This window comes from Pristis pectinata, chromosome 3 (genome assembly GCF_009764475.1).
Source record: "Pristis pectinata isolate sPriPec2 chromosome 3, sPriPec2.1.pri, whole genome shotgun sequence".
Lineage (NCBI taxonomy): Eukaryota > Metazoa > Chordata > Chondrichthyes > Rhinopristiformes > Pristidae > Pristis > Pristis pectinata.
The window spans coordinates 21946641-21967948 of NC_067407.1; the positions used below are offsets into that span (position 1 = coordinate 21946641).

Genomic DNA, 21308 nt, shown 5'->3' on the forward strand with positions numbered 1-21308 from the left:
CATCTGTCTAAGTATAAGATGCAAAATACTTCTGTTTAAGTGCTGGAATTTGTGAGCTCACTCAATATAAAATTAAGGTGCAAATTGTGACTGCATGAGTGCATCTGAGGACCATTCCATAGTGGTTAGCAAACTGCATCTGGATGCTTGCTTGAGTGCCTGGTGAGGATCATGTCCCGCCACACTCCTCATCACCACCTGTTCCCCCTTCCCCTCCCTGCTACATCCTGCCTTGGAACACTATATATTCCTTTATCATTCTCAAGTCTTTGAGACTAGACCTGATGCAATTAGAGCACATCTAATGTTTGAATGGCAAGTGCAGTGTGTGCAATCTGTTCCTCCAACATGGACATCAGAATTACTCTCATACAGGAGTCTGTTCCGTCATACACTATTATCCTTATATGAGACAATTTGGTTCTGACAGAGATAATTTATTAAGATATTGAATGAAGTAGGAAGTCTACAGGTAGCATCTTAGTAAAGATATTGGCACAATGATACTGTTAACAAAATCAGCATTAAAACACTCTGTTGGTGATATTTGATTTAAAAACATTCCTTCCCTTTAAATGCTGGAATTAGTTGTTTGGCCCCAGCTGTTCATAATCTAAATCAATGACTTAGATGAGAGGACAGGTTATATTCTAGATAATACAAAGCTAGGTGGTTGTGTGGAGGATGCAGTAGCAGCAAGGGTTTTGTTTAAAAATATGTGATGTCGTCTATGTTGTTGGAAAAAAATAGAAAGGTGGAGTATTTTTTTTTAATTCGTAAGATCAAAAATGCTGGTGTTCAGAGGATTTTGGGCACAAATCACAGTTAATGTTGCCAGTTAAGTGGGTAATTAGAATGGGAGATAGCATACTACCTTCTAAAGTACAAGAGTAAAGAAGTCTTCCTCTGATTATAGACTCCTGGTGAGAAAACATCTGGAATAATGTTTATAGGTCTGGTCTCCCTACCTAAGAAAGAATATACTTGTGATATAGGAAATGCAATAGAGTTTTACCATATTGATTCCTGGGATGGCTATTTTGATACATTAGGAGAGATTAAGCAGACTGTTTTCTGGGTTTTAGAAGAATGAGAGGTGATCTTATGAAAATGTCCAAAGTTCTTTTGGGGCTTGGCAGGGTAAATGCAGGGTTTGTTTCCATGGAAGAATGTGTCCAGAAACAGGTGTCAGAATACAGGATTGGCCATTCAGAAAAGAGATGAGGGGAAAAAAATTCTTTACCTCAAGTGCAAATCTTGTAAATTCACTATCTAGGGTTGAAGTGGAGGCTCAGTTGCTATGTATTCAGGAAATGAGATTGATAGATTTGTAGTTATTTAGAGAATCTGGGGATAAGGAATTAGTGCACGTTAAGTGGAGGTGAGGTCGAAGATCATCTTTGATCTTATTGAATGGTAAAGTAGGCAAAAAGGGCAGAATGGGCTGTTTCTGTTTTTCGTGGAAATATTTAGCAATGCAGCAGGTTTTGTAGGAGGTATGTCACCTTGTGCAGAAGGGTCAGGGTAACATCAGCACACAGCCCAGTCAGTTAACCTGTACCTCTGATTGTTCTGATAATTCAGAAATTCTTCCACTCCTGGTAATTGTAAACTCTTCGCCACAGAGATCTTCTGACCATCTTGATAATCCACTTTTTCCACTAATTACATCCTTTTCCTCAAGTTCATCACCGCCTTCTGCCTTGCTTCAACTCCCTCAGCTATATCTGTCTCTTATCTGGTCCAACAACCTTTAAAGAGGTTGGTTTTAGCTTCAATAAAAACTAAGCCGCACACATTCTCTGAAAAGGATAGTTTAGAATGAATAACATCCTTCGATTTTAACGGACAGACCGCAGCTGCACATCGAATAACCGAAACACGACGTCACTTGGCGACAAACCCGCCACAAGGACTCGGCGCAGACAGGGCCCTGGTCCGAAACGCGGTCTGGCTCAGCGTACTGAACCTCAGCAGCACCCGTAGACGGGCATTGCGCAGGCGCGCTGCGGAGTTCCCGGGTCCGGGCGGCAAGTTTAAGCGGGGAAGGAGGGCGATGGTGATGTCCACGTAAGTGGATAGATAGAGACGGAAAGGGTGAGTGAGAGAGAGAGAGAGCTGGAGAGATAGTGATATCCAGATAGAGAGAGCGGGAGAGATAGTGATATCCAGATAGAGAGAGTGCGGTAGGGTGATACTGAGAGAGAAAGGGTGAGAGAGAGAGAGGGAGTTGGTGGAGTGAAAGAGGGAGAGGAATGAGACAGGTAGAGCAAGAAATAAATAGACACAGCAGTCATTGAGAGGCGGAGAAACATATTAAAGAATGAGAGAATTAGACTGAGCAATTAATAGAGAAGGAAAGGGAATAACTAATGTGGACTGAAATCATTAGTAAATGTTAATGCTAGAAATAGAGATAGAGGGTGATAGAAATAGACAGAAGGAGAAAGGTACTGAGAGAGAGAGAGATCATCAGCCACTGCAATATAACGCAGAGTGTGCTTCTAGAGAAAGTGATAAAGAGGGAAGTGAAGAAACGGGCCTGGCGATAGGGGAAAGGACAAAAATAGACGAGGAATACTCACTGCATTAGAGGGCAAGAAGAGGGAGGGTTTGTAGGGAGGCTGATCTATTACCTGGATTTGTAGAGGGAGACACGTTCACTTAAGGACAGGGCAAAAACAAATCAGATGGGGGAAGTGCACATATTCTGATTGGACAGGCTAAAACTTTTGAAAGTTTGAGTGGGACAGGCTGGTGAATAGAATATATCTTTATTTGACATATCATTTAAGAAATTGGACAGAAGTAGGAATAGGCCAGAGAACTGAGTAACTAGTGGATTTTGAGTTATTCATACTTATATTGCATAATAGATGTACTGTAGGGGAGTGATTTACTGAAAAGTTAGGAGTAACCATTATAAAATAACAGCAAAGTTATACTAGAAGGAAAATATGTAGCAGATTTTGTATGATAAAGATAAAAAAAACAATAATGAGAGAGAAAATAAATTAGCTATAGATAACTTTGAAGAATTAAATTGTGTAAACATTTCTAAAGACATAACTAATTGTTTGGCTGGGACTTATGAAGTCAACCAAGTTTATCAGAAAATCTTGACAATATAAGAGAGGGATCAGTCCAAAGGGAGGAGCTGCACAAGTGGAAATTGAAAAATAATTGCTGGTTAAGACGTAGTAAATTAAAGTTCTTAAAGCAGTGGTAAGGATGCTCTATAATGGAATAGAGAATGGAAAGTAAAGTGCTCCCATCATTCATCAATTACGGACCAGAATTTGGAAGAGAAAGGCAACCACTGATCAGTCAACTGTTCAAGAATATGCTGGATTTTTGATGTTGGAAGAAAAGAAAGTTTAAAATTGATTGAATTCCATTGGAATCATATTTACAGAAAATGGTGAGTAAAGAAGTGATATTCAGTTAGGAGAATATGTATTTAGAATATGCATTCCATCTAACAGTTTAATTAGGGTATTCCAACAACAGCCGAGAAGTTTTAGCAGCCTATTTGGTAGTTCACTCACTTCTTGAGTTAGATAGTTGTGGCTTTGCATGTCACTGCAAAACAGGAGTATAGCATGTTGCATTTTTGTAGCAGTACTAACAAAGTAAGACATCCCAAGATACTTTGCAATAACATTATCAAACAAAATTTGACAAAGCCTCATAAGGAGATATTAGGTCATGTTACCAACAGTTTGGTAAAAGGAAAAGAACTGCTGGAAATACTTGATCAGTGTCTGTGGAGAGAGAAACAGAGTTAATGTTTTACCTGTTTCTCCCTCTGCAAATGCTACCTGATCTGTTGAGAATTTTCAGCACTTTCTGTTTTTTACTTCAGATTTCTAGCACCTGTAGTTTTTACTCTTCGAGCTTGGGAAAAGTTGTAGGTTTTGAGGAAAGTGAGATGCTGAGGCAGAGAAGTTTAATTGGACCTGGGTGGCTGAAGGCATGGCTGTTGTTGACAGAACATTTAAAATTATAATGCTCATGAGATGAGAATTGGAAGAGACCAGTAACTTGGAGGATTGAAATACTTGCAGCAATACAGGTTAGACTTCAAAAGTAAATTGCTGCCTTTAAAGGATTTGATGTTTTGCAACCTCAGGACAAGCTACTTAAATTTAAATCCATATTTCTCTCTGCTTCTATAAATTTGTCACTTTCTTTTCATAGAGACGAAGTCTTGCACCGAGTCAGCTTGCTAAGCGAAAGCCAGGAGATTCCTCTGATGAAGAGGATGTGGTACTGTAATCCAGTGCAAATTTCAAATTCCTGATCTATTAATGTCTTTTGTTTGTTTGTGTGTCAATGTTGTGTGTCAATTCTTCAGTCGTCCTTTTTTTTTTAAGCGATTTTGTTTTACTTGATTGTTGCTGCACCTGAAGTCAATAACATTGTGATGAAGCAGTTCAATGTGACCTTTATAGTTCATCAGTTTAAATAAAAGGTTGTAAGGCAGCAAATGTAAGAATGTAACTATCTGTCCATGAACGGCTTCTCATTTGAAATTAATGTTTTTCCTATGAACCCTTGTAAAATTCAAAAGTTAAGCTGACTGAAGTCAAATAAACATTTTCATACTTCCACTTATACAAAAGTAAAATCTGGCCTGTCCAGACTACATCCTGTAACTAGTTGTGTTCGAGTTGCAATGCAATAGACTCTACATTTAATAATGTCCTGTGGATTAACAGAATTGGCTTTAATAGTCCAATGCATTTTTCTTATCTTCGAATTTCTTTTGTTCTTAGGAGTATTATAGGCAAGACCTCTGAAAACAAAACACTGGAATTTCTTCCTGAGTCTAAAAATAATCATAAATGCTAAAAATATATAAAATAATTTGAAGAGGTGTAAGATTAAATATGGTAGACCATACAGAGTATAGGATGTGGACTAATTCTTGCCTCATTTTGCCATCTGATTTTTGTGTGACTCTGAACTAAAATTCACATAATATTATTTCTGTACAATTTTGTGCTGTTGCCTTTTGGAATCCCTGATAGTTTGGTTATAGGAGGGGTTAAGAATTAATTTTGGGGGTGGGGAGAAACTAAAATAAGTAGTTTGCATAAAATCAAAAAGATAAGGAATTTATCTATTTTAAAATATGGATTTTACCTTTTTCTTACAGAACACAAAAAGACGAAAGTTGGGATCTGAGCGCAATAACATTGAAAGTTTTGTTTCTCCATTCCGGAAACCACTAGCACAACTAACCAATAGGCCAGTGTGTCTTGACAGCAGTCAGCATGTGAGTGACCAGTCTTTAAAAATAATTGAGCATGGGGAAGGGACTTGGGGGCATAAGGGTCCTATGAGTGTAATTTTGGAGTAGAGTGGAAGTTAATTGAATTCTGTTGAATGCATTGGTAGTAAAATTGCAGTTGTAGTGGAAGTCACTAAAATATAACCATATGCAAACATAGAATTGCATTTTTCCATTTACTGATATTCTGACCTAACTAGGTTATTTATAGTGTATTGAACCTGCTATTTTCTATCCAAATAATAATATTCAACCACTTCAAGAAAAGGAAAGCAGGGCTCCAGAATCTTGCTTGTGTCCACAAACTATGTATTTTGGAGCAGATAGACTAGAAAAATCCTTGATTTGTACACTAATCCAGCCCAGAATTGTTCTGGCTTCTTGTCTTTGGAGTGTACTGAGGATTGCATTGGTGTATCCCATGATGATCCTATACAAAGCATTGTTTAATATTCCCATTACTTTACATATATTTCATTTCTGAAACTAATGAGAGGTGATCTTATTGAAACATTTAAGATTCTGAAGGGGCTTGACAGCATAGAGGCTCTGAAGATGTTTCCCCTGTTGGAGGAAATCTAAGACTAGTGGCCATGGTTCCAGGATAAAAGGTTGTCCACTTCTTGTCTTGAAGGCTTGTGAATCATGGGGATTCTTTATCCTAGTTTGTTGTGGATGTAGAGTCATTTAAGAACTTTTATGGTTGAGATGAATTTGTTGTTTATTTCCTGCATCATGAGGGTCATGCAGGCAAGTGGAGTTCAAGGTCAATGATTGGATTATTCTTAGTCCTAACCAGTAGGCTTGGGGGTCTTATGGGCTACTGCATCTCGGGGCTGGCTCAGTATTGCAGGTAGTAGAATTGCTGCCTCGCAGCTCCAATGACCCAGATTCAGTCCTGACTTCTGGTGCTGGCTGTGTAGAGTTTGCATGTTCTCCCTGTGACTGTGTGGTTTCCTCCCATTAACTGGCCACTCTAAATTGCCTGTAGTGTGTTGGTGAGGGGTAGAATCTGGGGAAAGTTGATAGAAATGCGAGAAGAATAGGCTAGAGGGAAAAATTAGTACGGCAATGGGTTTGCTTTGTGAGCTGACATAGACTGGATGGGCTGATGTGGCCTCCTCCAACATTGTAAGGGGATATGGAAATATTTCTCAAGTTCTACCAAACCCTGGTGTTTGATCAGGGATTCTTCACTGAGCCTATTTCCAGGCTTTAAAATGAAAAGAGGAGAAGGCAAGGGTGAAAGGGAAATAAGATTGTCCAGCTAGGGCTTCAGCATCTGGACTGCTGTGTAGACACATTGTGAAGAATCAGGTTGAGATGTCTACTTGACATGCTGGGATAATTGCAAGTCCTATACTAAGGAGGGGCAAGCATGAATTACCTGGGATGTGTAAGGAGCAAGTCAGGATAGCACTGGGTTTCATAGCAGTGGGAGATCTGTCCTGATGCAGGGTCTCGACCCAAAGTGTTGACTGTCCTTCTGCCTCCATGGATGCTGCCTGACCTGCAAAGTTCCTCCTGCAATGTATTTTTTTGCTCCAAATTCCAGCATCTGCATTCTCTTGTGTCTCTCTTTGATTGCAATATATTTTAGATCCATGATCAAGTGTAAGCTTGTGTTTTTAGAAATCATTCTTCTGGCAGCTTGTTACATGGCTCCACTCAGCTTTCAAATCATTACATTAAAAAAAAACTTAATTCTTAAAACTTGTTCACAGGATGTCTTCTTGATATATCGTTTATGTTAATGTTGTGTTTTAGAAATGTTGTACTTGGAGAAAGAAACCTGAATTCTATGCTTCATAGTATTATATTATGAAGGACCAAAGTGCTGTGTCTTAGATAGCTAATGGATTTGTTGATTGTATCAATGTTACGTAATGAAAGAAGGCCTTCAAGTTGTCTAAGAACAAAATTCTTTTGGTTACATTAGGGGAAAATCTCAAAAATCAGACTTCATTTCAATATTATTAATTTCGATCAGTAGAAATTTACAGATCTGTAAAGGGCAACTGCAGTCCATCTAACTATTCTTGGATATTGTGTGAAACTTGTTTCAAATAATTTGTCTTGCTTGTGTTAGTAAGATCACTGCATTGCTGGATAACATTTTCTGTTCCTCACAGGAGGCTTTCATTCGAAGTATTCTGGCCAAACCTTTCCGAGTGCCTATTCCAAATTACACAGGTATTTATAAGTCTGTCTGGCAAATACTGCTGTTTGTAGAATATTAACAATGGCTTCTGGTAGCACGGCTATATGATTGGCTAGATTAGAGTTGAAATATAACAGCTGCTTTGATCGTAAGAATTTTTTGTAATTATTTTTGAATACCTTAACTGGGTTGTTTATAATTATGAAATGATGGATATGCTGAAGTGAATTCTGTGGAATTATTCTGAAGCTTTGAGAATTAATACGGTAATTCAAACATATAAAGAGAAGTAAACATTAAATAATTCACTAAACTCCTATTAAATTGTAATTTTGCAATAATTGCCTTGTATCTAATACTGCAATGTTGATCTTGTGACATTTATATATAAAGTAATTTGTATCAAAATATAAAACAAGTTGACCCTTTAGACAATTTGATCTCTACCTCAATGTACACAATGTTGTTTTGATTTGTACTTTATAATCTGTCATAATTCCTTTTATTACTTCTAATATATTAAGCAGAGTAATACTTTTTGTGTAATTTAGAGTGCATTTGTGTAATTTAAATGCATATGTTATGGTGACAGATATGTTGAGGGAAAGGAGTGAACACTAAAGTTCACGTGGATGTATGTAAACAAGTCTGAAAGAAGGGAGAGGAACTTCTGAAATGGAATTGTAGTAAGATATGCCAATTGCAGGAATTGGGAATTAAAGATATGAGTGTGATTGACTCTGAGGAAGGTTCTTATGGTCAGTGAAAGACTGAGTTCCTAAGTAAGGAACTGAACAGAATCTGTGAGCTGGGGGTGCAGGGTTTGGTGCATGAGGTAACTAAGTTGAAGGGTGGGAGTCAATTAGAAGGAAATGGTGTTCTGTATGGCTTGAACTCTTGCAGGTTTGATGGGAGCCAAAAGCTGAAGTCAGGCAGTAACTACAGTAAGTTGTCCGGTTCAGTCATACAAACTTGCAGTGAATTTGTTGTTTTCTTTGCCTTTATTGTGATAGAGATTGAGTCAGAGGAGTTGTATGACTCAGAACCTTGGACCTGAGCTGTTCAATATATATTGAGGCTGTTCAATATATATTGAGGCATCCTAGGAGAAGCAATAAAAGTGAATATAATCATAAGTTACTGAAATTCTCTGAGAAACAAAATTTGGTAGTGGACCTGAGAAAAGGCATTGTGATATCTGAATTTTTCAGTTGTTGACAGTGGAGTCTATAACACAGGATGAAATTAATGAGCACTGGGAGAAATGCAAGTTCATTAAGACCAGTTGACATAAATTTCTGAAAAGCAAGTCACTCTCAATCAGCCTAATAGATTTTTTGAAGAAATAGTACAAAAGATATTTAAATGAGTTGTTTTTTTTAATAAACCTTTGCTAAGAGATCATGACTACATGTACAGAATGAGTGGATATGATGTTCCATTCAGATCAGCTTTTGTTCATAATGGATCTAAATAATCTGGACATGGAGTCCAACATCTTCTGAGAGAGTACTCAGCCATATCTTAGGAAATGAAACTGGGCAGGTGGTGGAAATGACAGTGGGGGAACAATTTGAGAGCAATGACCATAATTCTGTAAGTTCCAAGATAGTTGTGGAAAGGTATAAGGTTGGTCCTCAAGGTCTAGAATTGGGGCAAGGCTGATTTCAACAATAAAGGAGAGGACCTGGTGAAAGTAGATTGAGAGCAGATGCTTGCAGGTAAAATGACAGTTGACAAGTGTGTCTTTTAAGAGTTCAGGGCCAACATGTTCCGGTAAGAGTGAAAGGCAAAGATGGCAACATTAGGGAACCTTGAATGACAAAGGATATTGAAGTTTTGATCAGGAAAAGAAGGAAATGTGGCAACTATAGGCAATTGGACTCAAGGGAGTCTCTTGATGAATATAGCGTGTAGGAGAGAACTTAAGAAAGAAATTAGGGCGGCAGAAAGGGGCAAGAAAATATCACTGGCAAGTAAAATTAAGGAGAATCCCAAGATGTTCTATAAGTATATCATGAGCAAGAGGGTAGCCAAGGAAAGAGTGGGTCTCCTTAGGGAATTGGAATTGGTTTATTATTGTCACTTGTACCGAGTTACAGTGAAAGGCTTGTCTTGCATACTGTTCATACAGATCAATTCATTACACAGTGCATTGAGGTAGTACAAGGTTAAACAATACAGAATTTAAAATAAGTTATCTTTATTAGTCTCACGTACACCGAAACACAAAATGAAATGCATCTTTTGCACAGAGTGTTCTGGGGGCAGCCCACAAGTGTCACCACGCTTCTGGTGCCAACATAGCATGCCCACAACTTCCTAACCCATATGGCTTTGGAATGTGGGAGGAAACCCACACAGGCATGGGGAGAATGTACAAACTCCTTACAGACAGTGGCTGGAATTGAACCTGGGTCGCTAGCACTGTAATAGTGTTATGGTAACTGCTACACTACCGTGCAGACTAAGTGTCACAGCTACAGAGAGAGTGCAGTGCAGATAGGCAATAAGGTGCAAGGTCATGACTAGGTAGATTGTGAGGTCAAATTTCTATTTTATTGTACTACGGAACTGTTCAATAGTCTTATCACAGTGGGATAGAAGCTGTCCTTGAGCCTGGTAGTATGTGCTTTCAGGCTTTTGTATCTTCTGCCCGATGGGAGAGGGGAGAAGAGAGAATGTCCCGGGTGGGTGGGGTCTTTGATTATGCTGGCTGCTTTACTGAGGCAGCGAGCAGTATAGACAGAGTCCATTGAGGGGAGGCTGGTTTCTGTGATGTGCTGAGCTGTGTCCACAATTCTCTGCAGTTTCTCGCAGTCCCGGGCAGAACAGTTGCCATACCAAGTCGTGATACATCCAGATAGGATGCTTTCTATGGTGAGTTGATAAAAGTTAGCGAGTGTCAAAGGGGACATGCCAAGTTTCTTTACCCTCCTGAGGAAGTAGAGGTGCTGGTGAGCTTTCTTGGCCATGGTGTCTTTGTAGTTGGACCAGGGCAGGCTATTGGTGATGTTCACTCCTAGGTTGAGTGAGGCATCAACCCTCTCAACCTCAGCACCATTGATGTAGATGGGTGCATGTGCACCGCTCCCCTTCCTGAAGTCAATAACCGGCTTTTATTGTTTTGCTGACATTGAGAGAAAGGTTGTCACTAAGCTCTCTATCTCCTTCCCACTGTGGTGGTATCATCTGCAAACTTGTAGATGGAGTTAGAGCAGAATCTGGCCATGCAGTTGTGAGTGTATAGGGAGTAGAGTAGGGGGCTGAGGAAGCAGCCTTGTGGGGCACCAATGTTGAGAATAATCGTGCTGGAGGTATTGCTGCCTATCCTCACTGATTGCGGTCTGTTGGTTAGAAAGTCAAGGATCCAGTTACAGAGGGAGGTGTTGAGTCCTAGGTCTTGGAGTTTGGTGACAAGTTTGCTTGGAATTATAGTATTGATGGCAGTCAAAGGGGTAATCTCTGTGAGGAGCTGGGTAATGTGGGCAAGGTCCCAAATGAATACTTCTCATCTGTGTTCACCAAGGACAAGGATTTGGAAGATAGTAAGTTCAGGGAGAGGTATGTAGATAATCTAGACCAGGTCAGTATTAAGAAGGATGAGGTGTTAAAGGTCATGGGATGCATAAGGGTTGATAAATCCCCAGGGCTGGATGAGATTTATCCCAGGTTGCTATGTGAAATGAGGGAGTAGATAGCTGGGGCCTTGATAGAAATTTTTGCAAGGCCAGTAATTTTTGCAAGGCCAGTATTTATTGTCCATCCTTAGCCATTGGTGTCTTTCTGGTGAATGTACTACAATAATGCTGGTGAGTACAGAGTTCCAGGATTTAGGCTCTCCAAGAATTAAGAAATGATGATGTATTTCCAAGTTAGGATGGTGTACAGCTTGGAGGGAACATACAGTTGATGTTGTTTCTGCGAGCTTGCTGCCTTTGTCTTTCCTGCTGGTAGAGAATGCATGTTTGAGAGATGCTATTGGACTAGCTGAGGATGGTAACTGCAGTGCCTTTGTATATCATACACACTGTTAGAACTAATTGTTTCGAAAAGGAAATACTGTAGGCGCTGAAAAAACAGAATTTGCAGGGAATTACTGAGTAGGCTGAACAGTGTCAGTAGAGAGAGAAGCAGAGTTAATAATTCAAGTTTTTAAAGCTCTTATTAGAACTCAATGTGTGACCCCTTAATATAAAAACTATTGGAGGTAGAGTTTTTCATTAAGTCTCAAGAAGTGGATGTCGGTATTTTTCTGGTAATCCCTACATTTGAATACCTTCAGAATAGTTCACAATTTATATCTTAATCCAAGATTTAATTTTCTGTTGTGTCCAATTCACACCAGTCCTTCTTATCACACTTGGGGTAAATCTGCTCTGGGTATCATTTGTCATTGTCAAAGGACAGAAGAGCAAATATCCAATGGTCTGTTCTTTAGCAATGATATGTGAACTCTTTATAACTAATTTGTGCACGTGTGCTGCATTTAAGGTTCTCTCGGATTAAAGGCACTTGGGATTAAACGTGCAGGAGCCAGACGATCACTTCATGATCCATATGAAGAAGGTGCTTTAGTTCTCTTTGAACCTCCACCTCTTAGTGCGCATGACCAACTAAAGGCAGACAAGTGAGTAAAAATATTAGGTTATCCTGAAGTGTAACAATATTGTTAAGATTTTTAACTTGCATTTAAATATTTTTACCAAATTATATAAAATAAATTATAATTTAATGTTCATTATTTTGCCATACGAGTATTTAAGTAATGTTTGCTTATTTATTCAAAATATCTGATCTGACTTTACTGTCAGTTAATTTGTGAGTTTAGCAGTGAAAATATAAGATTGGGGAGCACATACAATTTGTTCCTGATGCAAAATCTCGCTCACAACAAAACATTGTTTCAGCAGTGCTGATAAAATTGATAGAATCTGTGTCAAAGATAGGGTTCATTTTAATCTTTTCACTTTAATCATTTGACCTAGAGAATTTTTTCAAAGTTTCAGTTAGTTCATTATCCTAAGCTTAACTCAGTACAAATATTGCAAGTTTCATCTCTTGTCTGCTCTGCAAGAGGTATTTATAATTCCCTCTATCTGAAACTTGTGTAATTACTGAACAAATGGATGTCTACAAAAAATGACTTTTACAGTGCAAAAAATGAGAACAGGGAAATTACAGTTCATCCCAATGGAATTATGTAAATTGTCTGATTTGAAGCAATTACATTGATTTTTAAATAAGAATGTGAAAAGAGGAATCTAAATAAAAGATGAAATCTGATCATACAACTGGAGAAGCATTTCAAAAGTGATTCATACAGTGAAAATATTTATGACACTGGGCTAGTAAAAGGATTAAGGTTGCTTTGCAGACCTTTTGGAAATGAGGTAATTAGGAAAAATATTTTTTTAAAAATCAGTAATAGGATGATAATGGGTAAATTTGTAGTAAAGTCAGGAAGTGAACAACGTATTCATGTCAAGATAACTTGGCTTCATTTGTGCATTTCTGATTCTTGAATGTTCCCTTTCCTTTAGAGATAAACTTCCAGTACACGTGGTGGTGGATCCTATCTTGTCTTCTGTCCTAAGACCACATCAAAGAGAGGTGGGTTTAGGAATGTATTTTATTTAATGCTGTTAATGTCATTTTCTACTGTGACATTCCAATATAACTATTGCATTGCTTAAAGCAATAAGGGCAAACTCAAATCAGACAAAACAGACTGAATTGAATGGTTGAATTGACTTAAGAGGCTCCCTGCTCACCCCTTTCCAATCTCGGTGCAGCGGTAGTGGTGGGGTGGAAGCAGAGAAAGATAGATGTTGTGATGTCACATTTCAGATAGGCAACTGGTTTAAATCTGGTATAATCTGGAGCTTTCCCAAATTGAGTTCTTGAATATGCCACCATAGGCAGATGCAGAATGGTAATTCTTGCTTCCCCACAGAGAAAAGAATAATTGAAAGACCTGATGCAGGTTGATCTTGGTTTTCTGAGAATCTGGTTGTGACATGGAACATGTTACCAGAAACAATCGGAGAACATATGCCCTTTTATTCATTTGGCTTCAGAAGATTGGTGAGACAATTGATGGAGAAAAGATGAAGGGAGTCATTCCAGTTTAAAAAAAACTCAACAATTTAAATCTGAATGCTTCACTCTTACTGCATAATTTAAAAGAAAGTCTATAGATAAACTTCTCCTAAATTCATGTTGATGCAATTTGTGACCTGGTACCAGTGGATAGACCAAGCATAATGGGAATGACATTATATATTTTCATTCCATAAACTGAAAGGATATGGCTTCTCTTAGTGTTTCCAATTAGACACAATTAAGATATGTTTAAAATCATGAATATAAACTATTGTGTCCTTCCACATGATCTACATAATTTTCTGTTTTCATCTATCTTGAAGATAATTTTTATTTGTCCTTCAGGGTGTGAAGTTCATGTGGGACTGTGTGACAGGCCGACGTATTATGGATGGCTATGGTTGTATTATGGCAGATGAGATGGGATTGGGCAAGACTTTGCAGTGTATTTCTCTAATGTGGACCCTTTTACGACAAAGCCCTGAAGCCAAGCCAGAGATTGAAAAAGTCATTGTTGTGACTCCATCCAGTTTAGTAAAGAACTGGTATAATGAGGTGGAGAAGTGGCTGGCTGGAAGGTTGCAATCGCTGGCTATTGATGGAGGAACTAAGGCAGAGATTGACAAGAAACTGGGTGAGTAAATTAAAACTGGTTTGTAAGATTTTCATTTGCTTGGCTTGTTGCATGTTCATCTGAGTTAGAAGGTTTATAGTTTTAAACATAGCTATAGTTTATAATTTGAACAGATAACCTTGGCTGACATTCAAATTTGGTACTGAGTTTGCTCTTTTTCAGATGGAGCATTAAGTTTCTGTAAATATGTCAATGTGGCTTTTTTGTGCAAGACTGCAGTGAGAAAATGGTACTTTGGAAAATTGAGGTCAAACTGGCTAAAATTTCAGATGAAGAAAATTCTATCTTGTAACATTGCAGTAATTTTTTGACTAAAGTTAAGGAGGATTGGAAAAATTGGATTTCTATTTGGCGCCTACTGACTTAATTGCAGGTTTGGCACAACTTGAAGATTAAGATAACGGGACTAAATGTTAAGTTCCCCTATGAACTCACTCCTTTATTACAAGTATAACTGTGCTCAGTCTGTTCAGAGACTTGCTTTGAGCAGACTTTACATAGGCATCAATTTCCTCTCTGAGATGTAGGCAAATAATCTAAGCTGAACTTCAGTGGAGCAATATACTATTGGTTCTAACATTTTCATACTACATGTGAAATTGAGCTCCTATCTGTCCTCTTTGGTAGACGTAAAATCCTGTTAGTTTTTCCAAAGAGAGCAGGAAAATCTTCCTATTGTTTGGCTGTTATTTAATGGTCAGAGGAAGAGAGTGCTCAGAGTGAAAGTTTCAGACAGGAGAAGCTTACACAGATGGTGAGGAGTGAAGGCAATGAGTTTAAATACATCAATAAGTATATTAAATTTGTGGCGCTGGGGAATTGAGAGCAAGGTTCAAGTATTCAGACCTGGTGTGGGATGGAGTACAAAGAGCATAGATCTGGATGTGCTAAAGTTTATGACTGACACCAATTATAAAATATTTAAAAGACATAATATGCTGGAGAAAATTTGGTTATAAACCACAGCTTTCATAACGCTCATTAGTTAACAATCCATCATTGTAAATTACTGCTTTAAATAGAAACTTATGGTTCTGAGATTTATTTCCTCTTCACCTTTCTCCACCTTATACAGCCACGTTTATGAGCCAACATGGGTTGCGGATTCCAACTCCAATCCTAATAATTTCTTATGAGACGTTCCGATTACATGCTGATGTGCTTTGCAGAGGTCCTGTTGGTTTAGTCATCTGTGATGAGGTAGACTGTCTTGTAATTTAGTGAAATGTTCATGCACTTTAACAACATTTCCATTCTCTGTGACTAGCTTGCATCTGTTTTCATGTTTTACTTTAATTAACTCTCTCAGCATATATTTCCCATCCCAAATCTCGTCGTTAAACAAGATTACAAGATAATTATAGATGAAGCAAAGCTGTTTATTTCTGATAAACTCATCCATCCAGAATGAGGTTAATTAATGCCTATTCTCCCTCCCCACTGTATTGTTTCATGATTTCGGAGTTACAGTCCCCATTGCTCTACCTGAAGATAATTCCACGTTCTCTGACCACTGATGGTCACTCATGACATATGTTCTTGTATATAGTGCTTATATAGAAGCTTATGTTTCATTTAGATCTCATGTATTACTGGCTGTGAATAATCTTTGAGAGTGTAAAAATGTGCAGCATGTATACTTAACGTACTAGGAGGGCACGTATTGCCCTCCTAGTACGTAATGCATGGCTGAGTGACTGGTGCAGGGGGCAGGGCTTCAAATTTCTGGATCATTGGGACCTTTTTTGGTGGAGGCATGACCTATTCACTAAGGATGGGTTACACCTAAACTCCAAGGGGTCCAATATCCTGGCGGGAATATTTAATTTAGCTGTTGGGGAGGGTTTCAACTAATCTGGCAGGGGGATGGAAACCAGGATGTTAGGATACAGGATGTTAGGATAGAGGAAGAGGTATATAGAAACAAGTCCAAGATAGTGTGCAGTGAGGATGGTAAGTAGGACAGGCAGGTGAAAAGTCAGGATAATTTGCTGAACAATAGAAGTACAACAAAATCAGTAGCAGATACTGGACTAAATGTACTATATTTAAATGCACGTAGCATTAGGAATAAAGTGGATGACCTAGTGGCACAACTACAGATTAATAAGTACGACATTGTGGCAATCACTGAGTCATGACTTTATGACGGATGTGATTGGGAACTCAATGTCCAGGGGTCCACAATGTATTAGGAAGGATAGACGGGTAGGCAGAGGGGGTGGTGTGGCCCTGATGGTTAGTAATGATATAAAATCAATAGAAAGGAAGGACATTGTCAGAAGAGGTGGAATCCTTATGGGTGGAGCTAAGAAATAGCAAGGGTAAAAGGACAATAGTAGCAGTTATATCTAGGCCCCCGAATAGCAGTCAGGATGTGGACTATAAGTTGCAGTTAGAAATAGAAAAAATGTGTCAGAGTGACAATGTTAAGATAATCATGGGGGATTTTAATGTGAAGGTGGATTGGGAAATCCAGCAAGGCCAGTAGATCTCAGGAGAGTGAGTTTGTGGAATGTCTACGGGACGGCTTTTTGGAGCAACTTGTTGATGAGCCCACCAGGGGATTGGCTGTTTTGGATTGGGTGCTGTGTAAGGAGCCGGAGGTGATTAGGGAACTAAAGGTAAAGGAACCATTAGGAACTAACAATCACAATATGATTGAGTTCAGTTTCAAATTTGAGAAGGAGAAGCTGATAACTGGTGTATCGATATTTCAGTGGAACAAAGGAGATTACAGTGGCATGAGAGAGGAGCTGGCCCAAATTGATTGGAAGAGTAAGCTAGCTGGAGGGAAGGCAGAGCAGAAATGGACAGAATTTCTCCAAGAAATAAGGAAAATGCAGGATATATATATTCCAAGAAAAAAGGTTTTGAATGGAAAAAAGGCACAAATGTGGATTACGAGAGAGGTTAAGGCTAAAATGGGAGGGCATACAAGGAAGCAAGAATTAGTGGGAAAACAGAAGACTGGGAAACTTTTAAAAACCTGCAGAAAGAAACTAAGAAGGTCATTAGGAAAGAAAAGATGAATTATGAAAGGAAGTTGGCAGATAACATTCAAAAGGATACTAAGTTTTTTTAAATATATGAAGAGTGAAAGAGAGACACGGGTTGATATAGGGCTAATCGATAATGGTGCAGGAGAGATTATAATGGATGATAAAGAGATGGCAGAGGAACTAAGTGAGTATTTTGCATCGGTCTTCACTGTGGAGGACATCAGCAATTACCGGATAGTCAGGGGTCTCAAGGGATGGAACTGAGTTCAGTTAAGATTACTAGAGAGAAGGTGCTAGGGAAGCTAAATGGACTAAAGACAGATAAGTCTCCTGGACCGGATGAGGTGCATCCCCAGGTTCTGAAGGAGGTGGCTTTAGAGATTGCGGAAGCACTGGTGATAATTTTCCAGGAATCAATAGACTCCGGCATGGTTGCAAATGTAGTTCCGCTGTATAAGAAAGGTGGGAGGCAGCATAAAGGAAATTACAGACCTACTAGTCTGACATCGGTGGTGGGAAAGTTATTAGAATCGATCCTCAAGAATGAGGTTATGGAATACCTAGAGGTGCAAGGCAAGATAGGTCCAACCCAGCATTGTTTCGTGAAGGGAAGGTCCTGCCTGATCAACCCATTGGAGTTTTTTGAGGAAATCTCAGGTAGGGTGGATAAGGGAGAGGCTGTAGATGTTGTGTATTTAGACTTTCAAAAGGCCTTCGACAAGGTGCCGCACAAGAGGCTGATTAATAAGATGAGAGCTCATGGAATTACAGGTAGGATAAAAGAATGGGTGGAGCATTGGCTGGTTGGCAAAAAGCAAAGGGTGGGAATAAAAGGATCCTGTTCTGGTTGGCTACTGGTTACTAGTAGTGTTCCGCAGGGGTCGGTGTTGGGGCCGCTTCTTTTTACTTTGTACATTAACGATTTGGATGATGGAGTAAATGGTTTTGTGGCTAAGTTTGCAGACAACACGAAGATAGATGGAGGTGTAGAGAGTATTGAAGAAACAGGAAGGTTGTAGAGAGACTTAGATAGTTTAGGAGAATGGGCAAGAAAATGGCAGATGAGATTCAATGTTGAGAAATGTGCAGTTGTACACTTTGGAAACAGAAATAAACGGGCAGATTATTATCTAGAAGAGGAGAAAATTCAAAGTACAGAAGTACAAAGGGACTTGGGGGTACTTGTGCAGGATACCCTGAAGGTTAACCACCAGGTTGGATTGGCAGTAAGGAAAGCGAATGCTATGTTGGCATTCATTTCGAGAGGTATAGTGCATAAAAGTAGGGAGGTGTTGATGAGGCTCTACGGGGCACTAGTGAGACCGCATTTGGAATACTGTGTGCCGTTTTGGGCCCCATATCTTAGGAAGGATGTACTGATGTTGGAGAGGGTTCAGAGGAGATTTACAAAGATGATTCCCGGAATGAAAGGGCTTACATATGATGAGCGTTTGTCGGCTCTTGGACTGTACTCACTGGAGTACAGAAGAATGAGAGGGGACCTCGTAAAACATTTAGAATGTTGAAAGGACTGGACAGAGTAGATGTGGCCAAGCTGTTTTCCTTGGTGGGTGAGTCCAAGACCAGAGGGTACAGGTTTAAAACAGAGATGAGGAGAAATTTCTTTAGCCAGAGGGTAGTGAATTTATGGAATTCTTTGCCACGTACAGCAGTGGAGGCCTGATCATTGGAGGCATTTAAGGAGGAGATAGATAGGTATCTGATTAGTCAGGGTATCAAGGGATATGGGGATAAGGCCAGAAATTGGGGCTAGAAAGGAATAGTGTTTTTTTTTCCTTTAGCTCATGGAGCAGACTTCTTTCCCCCCATTTCTCGTCTCTTTTTTCTTTTTCCCTTTCTTTTCTTTGGAGAAGACTCGATGGGCCGAATGGTCTACTTCTGCTCCTTTGTCTTGTGATCTTGTATTCATGAAAAGTTTACACAATGGTTTTTATGGGCCTACAAGGGATATGATAGTTTTGAAAACATTGTATATCTGCTGTATGGCTTATCTGGGTCCTTTGAAATTACTTTCCAACAAAGCTGCTACTAAATTATACTGTGTTCCGGTTGGAAAGAAATGTTTCACTTTTAACTTGAATTAAATTTTAATTTCAATATTTCTGCAAGTTTTCAAAATCAGAGATGTCATTTTATGACGCACGTTGAATTATGAAGTGAGGGACTTTCTAAGATACTCTGCCGTTCTTCGTTTACATCATAGGGTCATAGGCTAAAGAATTCAGACAATCAGACATATCAGGCGCTGAACAATCTGAATGCCAAGCGTCGTGTGTTGATCTCAGGAACACCAATCCAGAATGACCTGTTAGAATATTTCAGCCTTGTCCATTTTGTTAATGCAGGAATACTCGGTAAGCATTTTTTGTCTTATTATCTGCACGGGCCTGTTTAATTAAAATTGGACCATCGCAGGCACTTAATGCATGTGCAGACTTCTTCCTATAACTAGTAGTTGGAAATCAATTATTGCACTCCTTTCCTTGTCCTTAATGTGATGAGAGTTAAATGTTACAAGGATAACCTCGTACTAAATATTCAGCATGTGGCTTTTGCATCTTAATTTGCATGAAGGTTAATAATTGTTCAAATCTTCACAAGGGACTGTACAAGAATTTAAGAAGCGGTTTGAATTGCCCATCTTGAAGGGTCGTGATGCAGATGCGAATGAAAATGAAAGACTGTGCGGTGAGGAGAAACTGAAAGAATTGATCAGCGTTGTGAATAGGTAAAGCAACAGGTATTTAAGAAAATAACTCCTTGGGAATTAATGGAGTAATGCTGGAAGATCACCTCTATCTTTTTGCATTGACTCTTAGGCTGTGAATGGCACGGGCAAATCACATTTTCTTCCCGTCCCTACATGCTGAGAGATGATGATGGGCAGCACTCCTGGTAATGGTGCTTTCAAAATGTTATTAGGGAATTCCAAAAATCTGACCAATGGTGATGGAAAGGTGACTGAATGTATCAAAATTTGAATGTTATGTGTCTTAAAGGAGAGCTTTGACATTTTGTCTGTCATATTGCTGCTCTCTGTCAGTGATGGGGTGATATAGTGGCACAGCAGTTAGTACTGCTACCTCATAGCTCCAGGGACCTGGGTTTGAACCTGCCCTTGGCTCTTGTTTGTGTGGAGTATGTACATTTTCTCAGTGACTGCTTGGATTTCCTCTGTGTGCTCCGGTTTCCTTCCACATCCCAAAAACATGTTGGTAGACTACTGTAAATTATCCCAGAGTGTATGTAATAGCAATCAAAAGGGTGTTGATGGATGTGTATGAGAGAGAACACGTTGCATAAGTATAAGAAAATGGGACCAATGAGATTGATCCTGGGAGCCAGCATAGACCCAGTGAGCCAGCTGGTTTCCTCCAATGTCATTAAAAGTATAAGGAAAAAAACATTGGTTGCGGTTGAGTTTCAATTTATGGGTGAAAAATATGCTGAACTATGACGTGTACTTCATCATACTGTTTTAACTTATGGTAGAATCTTTTTTGTTGGTTAAAATGAATGGCCTCTAATGTTGAGTATTGTAAGCATAACCTGCCCAGAGGTAGCAGAAATAAAGATCACAATGAAATACTGATTTGGAGAATGTATTTAATTATAAATTAAATTTATTTTTGACTTTTTCACTCTCAATTTCATAATAGATGGTGCCTTATTTGATAACCTTCATTTCAGGTGTTTGATTCGAAGAACGTCAGATATTCTCTCCAAATACTTGCCAGTGAAGATAGAACAGATTGTCTGCTGCAGGTAACTGTATTTTATGTTTTGTTAGTCTGTCTGATCCAGATCCATTAATGAGTCAACAAGATAGCAAGTTAACAGAGCAGGTGGAGGAATAACATGCTTCCTAAGCCACAGGGATACAAATGGGTTTTAGACTTCTCCACCTTCAATTCTGCCATTCATTCTCAGTAAAGATGTGTTGGTTTTGGAATGACACATTCATGGAATCAGAGAAAAGTTACAACAGGGAAGGAGGCCGTTTGGCCCATTGTGTCTATAGTGGTTGAAAAAGATAAACGACTTTATCCTGCCTTCCATCGCGATGCAAAGCCCAATAAGATTGTGGCT

The 21308-nt window shown here is 39.0% G+C and overlaps 1 protein-coding gene across 2 annotated transcripts in view; it reads left to right on the forward strand.

Moving 5' to 3' along the window:
- The first annotated feature begins 671 nt into the window (after nt 1-671).
- rad54l (RAD54 like) overlaps nt 672-21308 on the forward strand; it is a 35649-nt gene continuing 15012 nt past the window's right edge. The window contains exons 1-12 of one of the 2 annotated variants that reach the window (XM_052011094.1): nt 672-754; nt 3297-3421; nt 4201-4269; nt 5162-5281; nt 7429-7489; nt 11952-12087; nt 13001-13070; nt 13908-14196; nt 15272-15396; nt 19423-19573; nt 19821-19947; nt 20910-20984. In XM_052011094.1, the coding sequence (XP_051867054.1) occupies nt 3419-3421; nt 4201-4269; nt 5162-5281; nt 7429-7489; nt 11952-12087; nt 13001-13070; nt 13908-14196; nt 15272-15396; nt 19423-19573; nt 19821-19947; nt 20910-20984 (1226 nt within the window). In that variant the 5' untranslated portion in view covers nt 672-754; nt 3297-3418. Of the gene's footprint in view, nt 755-2033; nt 3422-4200; nt 4270-5161; nt 5282-7428; nt 7490-11951; nt 12088-13000; nt 13071-13907; nt 14197-15271; nt 15397-19422; nt 19574-19820; nt 19948-20909; nt 20985-21308 lie in introns of those variants that run through there. The other variant, XM_052011093.1, reaches the window with a different exon arrangement.